Source organism: Pavona decussata, unplaced genomic scaffold (genome assembly GCF_977016875.1).
Source record: "Pavona decussata unplaced genomic scaffold, jaPavDecu1.1 SCAFFOLD_228, whole genome shotgun sequence".
NCBI classification, from domain to species: domain Eukaryota; kingdom Metazoa; phylum Cnidaria; class Anthozoa; order Scleractinia; family Agariciidae; genus Pavona; species Pavona decussata.
In genome coordinates, this window is record NW_028145633.1 from 1,073,975 (window position 1) to 1,088,023 (window position 14,049).

The following is a 14,049-nucleotide window of genomic DNA, read 5'->3' on the forward strand; positions in this document are numbered from 1 at the left end:
AAAAGCTGACGTTTTTAAGACATTCTACCGGTTACATGCCACTTTGAGAATATTTAATCTCCAAAATTCTGCTTTCTTTTCCAGATTATGCTTAGAGACTTAGAACAAAAGGTAATTACGTGGAGAAATTTTGTTGGTTTAAAGATGATTAATTATTTACCTTTTATTAACTATTATCGCAAATTTCTGAGCAGAACGGTCAGTTTGCAATATCTTCGTTCAACAAGTGAGGTATTTTTTTTTTATTGATATAATTTTTAGCTATTGCTAATGATAGTTTAACATCTCTTATCTTTTTAACTGAAAGTAAGTTCCCATTAATATTTCTTAATTAGTTCTACGTAGTTTAAGGATTTCGAAAGCTTTAAGATGGGTCTTATGCAAGCTTCTGAGGTGATGAAATCGTTCTCTCTTGTCTACACAGTTTAAGGATTTCCTTTCCCTTGTTAGTTTTCAGGTGGCAGCCGAGATGATTAATCCACAACACTGTAAAATAATGTAATGTTTTCTTCCCATAAGCATAAATCAAGTTATCAAGCCTTTTTGTCTTTTTACATACAGTGAAGGAATTTAGCTTGCAAACAAACCAAGAATGCGTTTTAATTTTCCATAAACAGTATCTGTAGATTTTGCGTAGACAGAAATCTTTGAGCGCCCTTTATTTTTCTAAGTAGGGCTGCCTTCATACACCGTTTCTTTGCTATGAAAGTGGAACCCCACCCGAACGTCTTTCGGCCACTAGAGCTACGGTTTATCTGCATGTTTTGATTTTTACGCCATCAAAAAAGAATTAGGCGAGCTGACTTTAAGGATTTCTTCGTTTGGGTATTCTGTTTTTGAAAAGGATATTATAATTTTAAATGCTATTTTAAGGATAGTTTTTGTATTTCGCTTGATCTTTTCGAATTTGTCAGTTATTTTGAACAGCTTTTTTGAACGATCACTTAGAAATTTATAGTACAGACAGTGCAAAAGCGATTGCCATCATTTTCAACTGAGATTACTTGATTTGTACGGTATTGGTACGAGGATTTAAATTCAGCTGGGATAGTATTTTGTCAGTGATGGCAGGATTTAAGTCAAACTCCCAATGTAGACAGCTTTAATACATGTGCGGTCTTTTGTTGCGGAGCTCCAACCGTATTCACGACTAGCTCCACAGCAAATACGTCAAATATATGAGGACACGCCTTTGAAACTCGCGCTGGTCTTAAAATTTTGTCTCTATCACGAAAATTTTTAACTTATTTTTAAATTTGTCCATTTTTTTTTTGCAGAGTTGGGATTTAATACTATACTGTTCTCTACAATGACCTTACCGTGGGTTTTGACAGTAGTCACTCTGAGCCTGTCAGGTAAGCAGAACTTGTCAAGGAATATTTTTCCTGTCAAACGTTTTGAGTTATATTACTACAAAATAAAGTAATATTATCCTATTTTATGAAGGTCGGTTAACAAGAGACATTGTCCTATTTACATTCTTAATCGGGGCAATTACTATATACTTAAAAAGTGGATAGTATTTTGGCGAGCTCTGATTGGCTGCTAAAACAACGGATATCAAGTGCTATTTACGTCCAAGCAACTCGCGAAGCTCGCGTAAATTACGAGAAAATGGTTTACCAGGTAGCCACCGTAACAATCGAACAAATTTTACAAACAAACGAAGATGCTATTCCTGCTAACACGAAGAGGGCGACGAAATACGGTTTGGGAGTTTTTGCAGGTAAAGTTTTACTTTTGTTAACCCCGAATTTATCGATGTAACAGGTGAAAAAGTTTCTGTTAATAAACTACAAAATACAGAATGCTTTCAAACAGAGGAAGAATTTACAACTCCTTATGTCTCCTCAAGAGCTAAACAAATGTCTTCAAAAGTTTTATTTGTCGGTAAGAAAACGTGACGGAAGTTTTTACAGCAAAAAGTAAGATCATAGCTTAATACTTTCTCTGTTTTCAAACCATTTTCCATTGTTGGATTCCTCTGTTTTAACAGCGCCAATAAATCCCTAAGATATAACCACAAAACAAAAACAAAAAAACTTTTTCTTTCGCTTGATTTGTACTTTTCCACGAAGACACGGAACACGTTGTAAATTCCTTGTTCTTATTGTATCATTTGTTATTTTTGAGCTGCTCCTTTTTCGGTTATTTGCACGAAAAAACTGTAATCGTTGACAGAAATAAATGAGTGAAAAATCATCCTTTTCTTGCTTTGCGATCTCACCGTTTTAGAATAAACTAAAACAACTATTCACCTTAGTGTCTGTTGCCAGTTGCCACCTCCACTTCGGTGAATAGTTGTTAACTAGTCAGCGAACAGCTGTAAAGTTGCTTTCAAGAAAGCTTCCCTTAGTACGCGCACTCGTTTTAACGAGTCGCATAATAAATTAAAAATTAGGAAAGCCACAAACAGTATAACAAAAGTATCTCTCTTATTGGCGTTTATTTCAAATGCCACCGCTTAATAATATCAAATATAACAAACGCAAGTTAGATCTTAAATGTTTTTCCACTCTCCAAACACCGAAATCTGGATTAAAAAAAATAAAATGAAAAATAAACAGATGTAGCCGAGTAGGAACTTGGATGGACCAATCTTTGGATTGCTCGATTCAACTCCGAAAACCATCAATAGTTGTTTTTTTTTTTTGTTTTGTTTTTTTGAGAAATTATTGATGTTAATGAAGATCACATTTCCAAACCTTCACGATAGTGATTTCCTTTTTTTTTGTTTGTTTTGTTTTGTTTTTTTGTTTCCTTCGTGAATTACTTATGAGTTCGAGGACGGAAGAATAAGAACCTTGTATGGCATACTAAAAGGAACGAAAGAAATGTACAGCTCAGAATCATTCAATTTAGGATCATATGTAACGATAATCACTACAGAAGTGAATGTTAAAACCACCTTCTAAAGTATATTATAATCATTTCGTTGAGCATTGTGGCGTATTTTCCGGGCTAAAATGAAGAATTCAGTGGGCTAAAATATATTTTATCCCGCTGCTCTGAGCCAATCGAAAAGAAAAAAAAAAAAACAATGTAGCCAGCCAATCAGTACTGGAAACCATTCAACTGTTTGCGCCGCTTTCTTGGTTGTTCGTCTGGAAGCGCATAGTCATAAAACACAAAAAATACTTATTTATTAGAAGGCACCGTCCTTAAAACTTGACACCTTATATTAAAAGGCAGACATGTCAGTGTGTTTAAAAGAAATAAGGCCTCTACTATTAGGAATAGACGAGTCTATAGACATCATTCCGTCAAGTGAGACGTGAACGAAATAGCATCTTAAAACTTAACACTTTAAGACTTAATCTCATATTAATAAACGGAAATATCAGTGTGTTTAAGGGAAACGTCTGTCTTCTACTACTAGGAATTGACGGGTCCATTGACATCATCCCGTCTAGTGAGACTTGTACGAAATGGCAGCCAGTTTCTGAGTGCACTGTGACGTGTGGAGGAGGCACAAAGAATGTTACAAGAACCTGCACTGCAAAAGTGAAGTGCAACGAACAGGCCTGTCGTAAGTCACTAAATGACTGCTGTTACTTCTTTAAAGTTGAACATTAAATGTTAACGTTAGTAGTATTTAATGTACCCTCTCTTATTACTCAACCATGGAAAATAAGAAAGTCGGGGCCATAGAACTGTGACACTTGCGAGAAAAAGAATTAAACTAAGTTGTCTCTCCTACAGCACCCCCCTGTAATGCAGGACTAGACATCGCAATTCTTTTCGACAAATCAAGGAGCATCCAATATCATGACTTAGAGAAATCTCGAGACTTCATTAAAGACCTGGTTGCAGAGTTCGACCCTGGAAACGATGGGGATCACTTTGGACTTATTACTTTCAGGTGAGTACTGCTTGAATTCAATGTATTTCGTTGCACACTTATTTAAAAATGTTTTATCATAGTCTGGCTGTCTTGAACGTTTATAGTTTTTTGTGACTTTTTTAGAAGTATACCTCGAAACAAACTGGTTTCGTACGTCAACGTTTAGTTATTTTGATATCATCAGGCTTTGTAATAAGCAAATTCTTAACTTTTTCACGTGTTTATGCCGTTGTGGAATTTTTTCAACTGACTTTTAATACTTTTTGGTCATATTTTTAGGCATTTTGTAGTTTTGGACCCAATTCAGAAATCCAAGATCGCAGATCTAAGATGGACGACCTTCGAAAATAGCGATGCAATATCCACTTCACATAAAGCCGTCATTGCATCGTCATCAGTGGCGGCCGTCTGGGATAAACCAACGTGAATTTCTGAATTTTGCTAACACTTCAGAAGCTAAGTCGTAAAAGTGACCAAAAGTGAGCAAAATCTAACGAAAAAACAATAAAATGCTATAAGAGCTTTAAATTTCTAAGGAAAATATACCTGTCAAATTCAACGAATGTTCGCTCATAAAGATATTATACCAAATTGCTTGCAGACAAACTTCTGAGAAACGTACTACAATTTTGTACCTCTTGGTCATATATTTAAAGAATATAACATTTTCATGTTCCTGATCATAACGATGATGATTGAGATTGTGATGTAGATTTCTTTCCAAATCTTTGTCTCTATCTAGATCTGACGTAAAGGTAGTGTTCAAATTCTCCGACTCACAGTACTACGACAAGAACGCCCTTAAAGCAAAGATAGCCAGCGAACCAGCAAAATATACCGACCCCGGATTTACTAAAGATCCGCCTCCTGGACATACTCGTACTGATTGGGCACTTAAAAAGGCGAGGGATGAGCTGTTCACTGTAGCTGGCGGAGACAGGTCAGACAAACCCAATGTTATGGTCGTGCTCACAGATGGCAGACCTAATCCCATGAACAAATTCGACAACATTATAGGACAACTAACCAGGGATTTTAAGGTGAAAGACTTTTATATTTGTATAATAGTTTCGAGGGAAGCTCGTTTTGTTCAATATCCCATAATTTTACCGAACTCCCCTTTTTGCTGCCATTATCCGGTAACTTTGCTCAATTTTTTGTTAATCTTGTGGTTTATACGGGATAAATTTACGCCAAAATAGTAATCAGCATATCCCAGATTGACGAATTCTGTTGGAAAAGTCGGAGTCCATTCACTATGTGCTTAGTCTGTAAGGCCCAGTAAACCCTAGTTTATACGTCACGCTAAAGTCGAATTTCATTCAGACGAATTTAATTCCATTAAATTCGTCGTTCCGTCGACATATATCGTGGCGTGGTTTTATGCCTCGAAATCAATACGGTCGAATTTAATTATTTTCCCAAATGCAGTGTCTCTGGTCAGAGGTGTCATTTTGAAACTCGCCAAAATAGTCTGAAATACATTAAGAAAATGTATGCATTTCATTCGCCGCGACGCTAGTGCGATGTTTAAATTGATCTTTTATCCGTCAGGACGAATTTAATTTACCAGACGAACTTAATTCATTTTAGACGTCGCGGTATCGTCGAATTTAATCGCTTGTGGGACCTTGAATTAAACTCGACTGTACCGCGACGTATAAACTAGGGAAGTTAAATTCAACAAAGTACTTGGTACCCTAATCACGTACTCCCAAATTTTCGAAAGACCATTTAATAGTTGGCAAGGGTACAGAGTTTTTCTGTTTTTGTTGTTATTGATGTTGTTCTTGTTTTCACGGCGTCTACTCTTCCCATACCATATATATAAGAATAGCGGAGAGTACGTAAGGAAGGAAGTAAAACAAAAAATGCTGCTTTAATCGAGAAAGAGAGCAGTGTAATTCCAACCCTAGCGCCAACCCTTAAACTTTAAGGACCGGAAAACTACCATATATAAGCGGTAGATCATGTTCTTTTGTAGAACTGATTGCCTTTAAATCAATAGGCAACTGGTATGCCGTCTAAATATTTAAAGTTCAATAAGTTGTAAATATGTTTTAGTAACTTATTAAACCACTACGTTTTATAGGCCAAAAATGTCCTGGTCATAGCTGTTGGGGTTGGCTGGGACATTGACAGGGGGACCCTTCGGCGAATTGCAGGAACCGGCAATCCTGTGTTTCATATCAATAATTTCTCACAGCTAAAAAATAAACTTGATGAGATCAAGAAAGCCATTTGCCCAGGTAAGTCCACTAATACACTAGTCTCCAAACAGTAAAATACTTACATGAATTGTCTTTTAAGTTCCTCATAAAAAATAGAACGTGGATAAAAGCTTTTGACCCAGGTTACATGAGCTGCTCATACTTAATCGTTACTGCTGTAATAATACCAACTATGCTACCAAACCATGAACGTCACAGAGGACGAAATCAACGTGTCGGTGTTTAATGATTCATAAGAAGTTATATTGTTTGACTTTCGCTCACTCCATTCTGTTTACACCGGGTTGGTGGCTTATTCTGCCAAAGTGGACATATAGCTTGTTGCTTTTTAATCTTTGACCAATCGCCAGCAAGCCACGAAAATGTTCCATACGTTTATTTAATAAACAATGGCTGTGCAATTTTAACATTTTGTTTTAACAAATTGGAATATTCCTGTTGTTAATGAGCAAAATTGTTTTTCTAACGGTTCTTTTCACACCCTTGATTTATTTTAGTTTTCATATCAATCTTTGAATCAACTCCTCGTCAATGTTTATTTCTTTCTTGAGTTTTGAGGAAATCTAGATATTTACAATATCCCCAAAGGATACATATTCAACATTTTAGTCGCCCTATATAACGCCATAATTTCAATCGCCGCAAATTATTAAGTGAGACAGCGGAGGAGGAGGAATTCATACGGCGACGAAATAAATTATTTACAGGATACTTTTGTGTACGCAGCCCATTTAGTGAAAGAGTTTTTGTTTCTGTGTGTATCTTTTTGTTTGTTGTTTGTTTTCGGAGTAAAGTTAAATGTTTTTCTGAAAGATTACCAATGAGTGGCCATAGGGAAGCGGATTGCGACCCCTCCAAAACTTCGAGAATACGAAAAGCTATAACAATTAAACTTAGAAAGTCAATAGTACGTCCGGAGATGTTTCCCTTGAGGTCCGCAAGGGTACGTGATGATCGCATATGACGTGGGAGTTACTTCATAATCTTTAAACTGTAACCATCTATGATTCCTATATTCCCTTCAAACTTTCAGTAAGCCATCACCAAGGAACCAAAACTGACATTAATCTAATCAAAAACTATAGAATAACACGAAACCACTCAAGGGGTATGAATAGTTAAAGTAGGAAGGTGAATTGTATTCATCAGAACAAGAGTATTCCAGTTTCTCCAGGAGTTTTCATGGAAACATCAAATTGTTTCTACATCAACTCCTTAAAGCGCCATTGGGTTTGGTGGCACCAGCGGAAACATTTCGAACGTTACAAACGTTGAAAAGTCCGCATGTCGAGACTCCTCCCTCCCCCTCTCGGTCAAATGTAGGGTATACTGTCTCGTGGAGCTGTTAGCACACTTAAATACATAGGTGTGTTAAAGATAAAATTTAACGTGATTTTATGATTCTTTTTGTTATTTTATAGATCTAGATTAAGGGACTGCAACAAGGAAATCACAAACAAAGGATCTCAAGATAAACCATTGACAGTAGTGTTTGTAGAAGAACGTCAACAAATATGTGCTTCAGTGAAAAGAAATTAAAGGAAGAGATCAGAGATGACAATTGTTTACCGTTGTGCTAATTCTGGCTAAACTATTGCCCTTTTTAACCTTGGTGGTTTCAAAGCCTTTTTTTTTTTCATTCCGTCCCCAATTACGACCAACAAAACCCTCTTCCTTCTCCCGTCTCCCGACGTTTTCAAATATCCCTTATAAAAAAATGGTTCCATTTTGGGCCTACGTGTGCTATCTAATAACTCACAGATAAATTAAAAATGGAGAGAGAACAAAGAAGTACGCTACCAGCCGCAAGCGAGGGTTGTGGCTGAGGTTCTTAACATCTTTTGACGACGTTTGTGCGTTATCAGAGGACACACGCCGGACAAAATTTAATCTTAGAGGTGATCGTTCACAAGAAGAAATTTGGTTATGTTACTACAAAATGGGGCGGGGAGAGACAGTAGTAATTCTCCTACTCATATTAAGTTAAGAAAACTCCAAATTGTACAAGAACAACAGATATCCAGGTAAACACATGGTGAAAATACACACACTTCCTTCATCGGAAAAAACTGAATTCCTTGCACCATTTGGATGTACCAAAATTGACCAAAGTAGTCCAAATCAATAGAAGAACACTAAAAAATTTACCGATTAATCAAACACTGGAAAATGATAGAAAAAATAAAAAACTACCCGAAAAATTGCCATGATAACATCAAATTCAGCGAACACTGACCAACCAAACCAAAAAGGTCCCAGATAAATTTTTCAAAAAGACACGAGGTTTTGTGCTGTTTCCTTTAAGTTATACAGCTATTTCAATTAACGTTGTCGGTTCAAAGCATGAAGCTAAAAGACAAGACCGAAAGTTTACGTGGGATTTTTATGGATAAATTCATCAAAATCAGTCATGCCTGGAGAAAACAATAGGTTGTAATTAGCAGTACAATGACTTGCACGTGCGGGGATGATTTTGATGAAATTATTCATAAAAAATAATCCCACAAAACATTGCAGTCTTGTCTTTTAGCTTGATTTTAATCCGACAATGTTAATTGAAATAGCTGTATATTTAACAATTATTCGCCGAAGGCGAAGTTTATATTCACCAATATTTACTGAGCCGGAGGGGAAAAATTGTTTTAGTATAATTACTCGGGTGATTGTCAGAGAAAAACAAGAACCGTCGTAAAAATGTCGATTTTGAAAATCGAAATCGAAGTGTTGATTTCGAAAATCTCTACGAATTTAACTTAATTGTTTTTTCATTTTAAGCCATCGACATCCACTGCAATTTAGGAGTTTTTTTTATTACAAATAGCAAAATTTTCATATCTTGCCTTCGAGCATTGTTACCCCCGACTTAGCTGCATCTTTAATGCCTTTCGAAATTGCATTTTATTTCATCTTATTTACTTCTTCCTCAGAAACATGAACAAATCGCTAAGCGGCCATTTTGAAAATTAGTACTCTCTGTTGCTCCCGCTACAATCACCTCGCGCGAGGTGAATATAGCAGGATATGACGCAATCCTCGATAAATCAGATCAACAGAGTCCCCTGACACAGAATACAATCACCTCGCGCGAGGTTATTAGAGCAGGATATGACACAATCCTTGACCAATCAGATCAACAGAATCCTGTGACACAGAATACAATATTTCAAATACTTAACACTATTTACACTATTTACGATAATTACAGTACTTCCAATACCTACAACTCATGCTTACTATACTTGCAGTATTAACAATTACACATACTTACAGTACCTACACTACATACGATAGCTACACTTATTGCAGTACAAACAATACTCACAATACTCACGATACTTTGATTGCCTACTGAATTATGAATTGTTGATGGTTTGAGAAGCTATATAAGACAATCGAAATGGTGTTTCATCTTATTTCAAAACATGTTGAAGTTAAAACCTGGTTAAAAGACTCTTCCTCATGTTTGATATATCGATTAAACACGAGGCTTTTGCATGTTTTCGGTTCAACCCATTAATTATAACTCACTCAGTAGCACGCTTTCCGAGCGATCTATTCCTTCGTCTCTAGCAATGACATAACAAGTAAGTCAGTGAAAAATGTAAAGCAAGATTACACAAGTAAAATGGTCACACCTCAGCTCAAGCATTGAATACTGAATTCTAATGTAACCAAAGTCATGCCTCAATCCTAAATGAGTGTAACAAGATTGCCTTATTTCATTTGTCCAGTCTAAAAAGTAAAATCCAGCTTTCATCATTAGGACAAAAATGGTTAAACCACGAAAACCTTTTCTTTTTCCTTTTTATGTTAGTGGTGGACGGTTAGTCCGAAAGCTCAAGCTGTATTTGATTTTCTTGGGAATTCGTTTCCATCAGTTTATACAGTTGATGCACCCAGAAAGTTTAGGACCTTCACGTACTGCTCCCAACTATAATGGGGCTTCGAGCTCTAGGTTCCTGCCTCAAAGCTTCGTGCAAAATCAACGTTGATGAAGCAAGGTTGGAAATTATCGCTCGCCCACTCGCCAATGCAAGTGTCAAGCCCGTCGGGCGTGTGGAAATCTCATGTTACTCGCCCGGTTTGGCGAGTAGAATTTTCATCTTCTGGAAAATAAAACTGTAACTGAAAGTTTTTGACAAAATCTAATCTAAACGTAAGTACTTTTTCACACTCTGAAAACTTTAGAAACCTGGCACATACACGCAAACTTACAGCTTCGTAAAGACCAGTAAATAAAGAAATGGCTTCTGTTCAAGTAATAATTACATGAAGTACTCAACTAGTAGTCATGATACTGCTGGTCATAAACAAACCACTCGACCGAGAATGCTGAATTATGAATTGGCGCCGGACTGTTTAGTGCAGGGCGACTCTCCTGGTCTAGTGTTTTCCCTGAGAATCTAAAACTCACAAAAAGGTTGTGAAAGAAACTCCTTAAAAGGCAGATGCTAGAAATTACGAGAAGACGAGATCGAGGAGAAGAGGAGGAAGAGGAGGAAGTTGTCTTCACTGATAAGAACGATGACAATGTTGGAGAGGACGACGAGGGCGGTGTCGGACTGTGAATCAGACGCTGAGATGCCGAAGAAATGATTCTGGAAAATCTAAATTACCTGCAAGCTAATAGTAAGCTAAAACAGTGCTTGCAATAAACTAAAACAACGAGAGAAAAAAAAAAACTATGAAACAACAACATCAAAGTTGTTTCCTGTACTTTATTTTATTTTTTGGGGGAGGGATTATTTGGCGGGTGAAAACATATCCGGGCGAGTACAATCTGAATATCGCTCGCCCAGAGGGCGAGTACTGAGAAATTTAATTTTCCAACCCTGTGAAGTCAGAAAAATTTCCGAACCTTTTCTCGGGACGTCGCCTATGTGCTCTCGGAAGAACAAATTATATGGGTGGATCGATATCATTTCGGTTGGGTTTCCCAGTAAAATAGCGATATTCGCGTGAAATATCGGTTGTTTCTACTGTTTTCACGAAGAAGTGGCGTTTCATTCTGCACTGCATTCGCATAAATTCTGGTTTGAATAAATCCTAATCAGGGGCCTAAGTTTTGTAATCCCAAGTATTTTACTGATTTCTTGTACTTCATTCGAACGAAGCAGCTTACGCGTTCTCTTCTCGTTTACATATAGCTTGAGCAAGAGCGCTACCTTGGGTGATGACGTCACATAATAAATCATGCCCGATGACGTCATACTATTGATATCGAAATCGATTAAAAAATGCCTCATATCGGTAAACACCGCACTGGTATCGGATAGATTTGAAAATCTCGGATCGGCCCACCTTAACAATTCACTTGCAACAGAACTCACACTTTGACCAGTGATAGAAACGAAACCGTAGGCCTTGCCTACCCTCTTTTGGCCAAGCGCCAGTACACCTAGTCTTTTGCAATCAGCTCAACAAGAAAGCTGCGCGGAGCGTTGCCTCCAACGCAGCAGATTTAAAGGACCCTAGTCAGCCTCCGCCATTTTCGATGCCATCGAAATTATTGATATTGCATTGTGAAGCGAAATCTTATTGCTTAACTGTAAGTCGTGTTCCTGAAAGTATGTTTCGTTATCTTTCGTAGTTTCACAGTAATTTCGTTCATTTCGACATGCTCCGGATAAAATATAATAGCCAAACTCTCGCATATAAACAAAAAACAAAGGTGTGGCTGACTAGGGCCCTTTAAGCCGCTGCGAGAAAAAAATGCACAAAATATTGAACAGTACTAGAAATACGTGACTCGCAAAACCTCGCGAAGCTGGGGCTGGGTGGAAAGCCCTCTTTACTCGTATTGTAGCATCAAATGAGGAGATTAAAAGGTTTCGGACCATAGCAACTATTTTGATGAGCATGGTCTTTTTGTAGTTCCACAGGCTAGTTTGCGGTTAAAAATCTATTTCTGACGCGATGAAATGTACAACGGGCGTGCAGCGCTGTCGTGTTCGATGAATTTATTTCCCACGGAAAATTATGTTGCCGCGGCCACAAAACCTGTAATTTCTTCAATGCAATCTTTCAAAAAAAAAAAAAAGATTTCTGGAAGAAAGGGAAAAAATTCTGGAGAGATAGTTCTGTATCCAGTGAATATTGATGAACATTGCAGTTGAACATGGTCTTTTTGTGGTTCCACAGGCTAGTTTGCGGTTTAAAAAATATTTCTGACGCGACGTAATGTACAACGGGCGTGCAGCGCTGTCGTGTTCGATGAATTATTTCCCACGGAAAATTATTTTACCGCGGCCACAGAACGTGTAATTTCTTCAATGCAATCTTTCACAAAAAAGATTTCTAAAAGAAAGGGAAAATATTCAGGAGAGATAGTTCTGTATCCAGTGAATATTGATGGACATTGCAGTTGAAATTTGATCATGCACGCATATTTTTTCCGATGTATGCAAATTTTGCTCCAGACGACGCCAGACAGTTTGACGTCATTCAAGTGCGGACACCTTCAAAAAAACATATATATATATAAACATATATATAAAAAACTGGTGCAAAAAACGACGAGGACGGACAACTTCGGGCAAAGAAAACTATATACAATAAAAAATCTAAAAAGGTAAAAAGTTTTAATAAAAAAAGACGTTTCGGTCGTTGACCTTCATCAGTTGCAGTGCAAGTGATTCATGAATTAAAATTTCCTTAAATAAGCTCACAGTATAAAAGATGACATAACATTACAAAGATGATTACATAACAGGGCGTGATAACACATGATAGCAAAAAATTAACAAGTGATGAACAATCGGTAATTACTAAGTGGAAAACTATAACAATGCGGTACCAAAATACGAAAAAACAACACAATTAATGAGAAAATACAATACAAATAAGATAAGAAAAAAAGTTAAGAAAAAAGAAAACGTTTCGTAGTTCGTCGAGTCAGCTGGAAATGTCTAGGAACTTGCGTAAAAAGATTTTTTAGCGAAAGTTATAACAAAATCCCCAAACAAAGCTCCTGAAACCATGCCGCGGCTAGGTACAACAGGCGCCCCGAACAGGGCCTTTAAACAACAATATTGTAATAAAATCCCAGATGGGGGCCCCTGAGATTACCTTGCGCTAACAAAGCTAACAAGATCCGTGGCCGGGGCCTTTGAACAACTAAATTTGAATGACCTCCAAACTTGCTATTTATTTTCACGCTAATTATAGTTTATTCTTTTCTTCGAGTGAAATTCTTGACGTTTATTCAACCCAAAAGGTGCCAGAGAGAACAACTGTGCGCTCCAATATGCCTCTTTAGTGATCAAAAATTTTTCAATGTTCGTTGAATTGTCTGCAGTCACCTGCACTTGATCAATACATTGAAATGAAAAGTCGCTTAAGGAAGCTTATTTAAGCTTATTTAAGCTTATTTAAGGAAATTTTAATTCATGAATCACTTGCACTGCAACTGATGAAGGTCAACGACCGAAACGTCTTTTTACCTTTTTAGATTTTTTATTGTATATAGTTTTCTTTGCCCGAAGTTGTCCGTCCTCGTCGTTTTTTGCACCAGTTTTTTAAATTGATTCTTCGAGGTTTGGACTGTGAATCCTTTCGGATCCTTCTGGCACAAGCATCTCTGTTGGCTCGAAGCATTCTAACTTATTATAAACATATATATATATATATATATATATATATATATATATATATATATAAATTTAAGATAGAAAATGTAACACAGTTACTCGAGTTTCACGCACTAAGCGATCATCAGACTCATCATCATCAGTCTGATGATGGCTTAGTGCGTGAAACTCGAGTAACTGTGTTACATTTTCTATCTTAAATTTATATTTCGCTCTGCATGTTTTTGCATCGAGCACTCCTGCGACTGAGTGAAGCAATCATTATATTGTTTCTTTGTTTATATATATATATATATATATATATATATATATATATATATATATATATATATATATATATATATATATAGATACATACATACATACATACATACATACATATATA

General features: G+C 36.7%; 1 protein-coding gene and 1 long non-coding RNA gene across 2 annotated transcripts in view; both read left to right on the forward strand.

The window, feature by feature from the left end:
• The window catches only part of LOC146458819 (uncharacterized), a 182,290-nt gene extending 169,762 nt beyond the window's left edge, over positions 1–12,528 (forward strand). Inside the window, exon 3 of the long non-coding RNA XR_014858130.1 lies at positions 11,814–12,528. This is a non-coding gene — a long non-coding RNA (uncharacterized LOC146458819). The remainder of the gene's footprint in view (positions 1–11,813) is intronic.
• LOC146458831 (matrilin-3-like) lies at positions 284–7,652 on the forward strand. Its single transcript, XM_085090282.1, has 7 exons — positions 284–306; positions 1,278–1,355; positions 3,380–3,529; positions 3,703–3,862; positions 4,587–4,884; positions 5,937–6,093; positions 7,497–7,652. The coding sequence occupies exons 2-7, from the start codon at positions 1,310–1,312 to the stop codon at positions 7,505–7,507; spliced, it is 822 nt and encodes a 273-aa protein (XP_084946408.1). The 5' UTR covers positions 284–306; positions 1,278–1,309; the 3' UTR covers positions 7,508–7,652.
• Positions 12,529–14,049: the final 1,521 nt, after the last annotated feature.

Coding starts and splice junctions, on each gene's coding strand:
- LOC146458831 (XM_085090282.1), top strand. CDS start 1,310: ATGACCTTACCGTGGGTTTTGACAGTAGTCACTCTGAGCCTGTCAG. Junction 1,356..3,379: donor AGTCACTCTGAGCCTGTCAG/GTAAGCAGAACT, acceptor TTCTACTACTAG/GAATTGACGGGTCCATTGAC. Junction 3,863..4,586: donor TTTGGACTTATTACTTTCAG/GTGAGTACTGCT, acceptor GTCTCTATCTAG/ATCTGACGTAAAGGTAGTGT.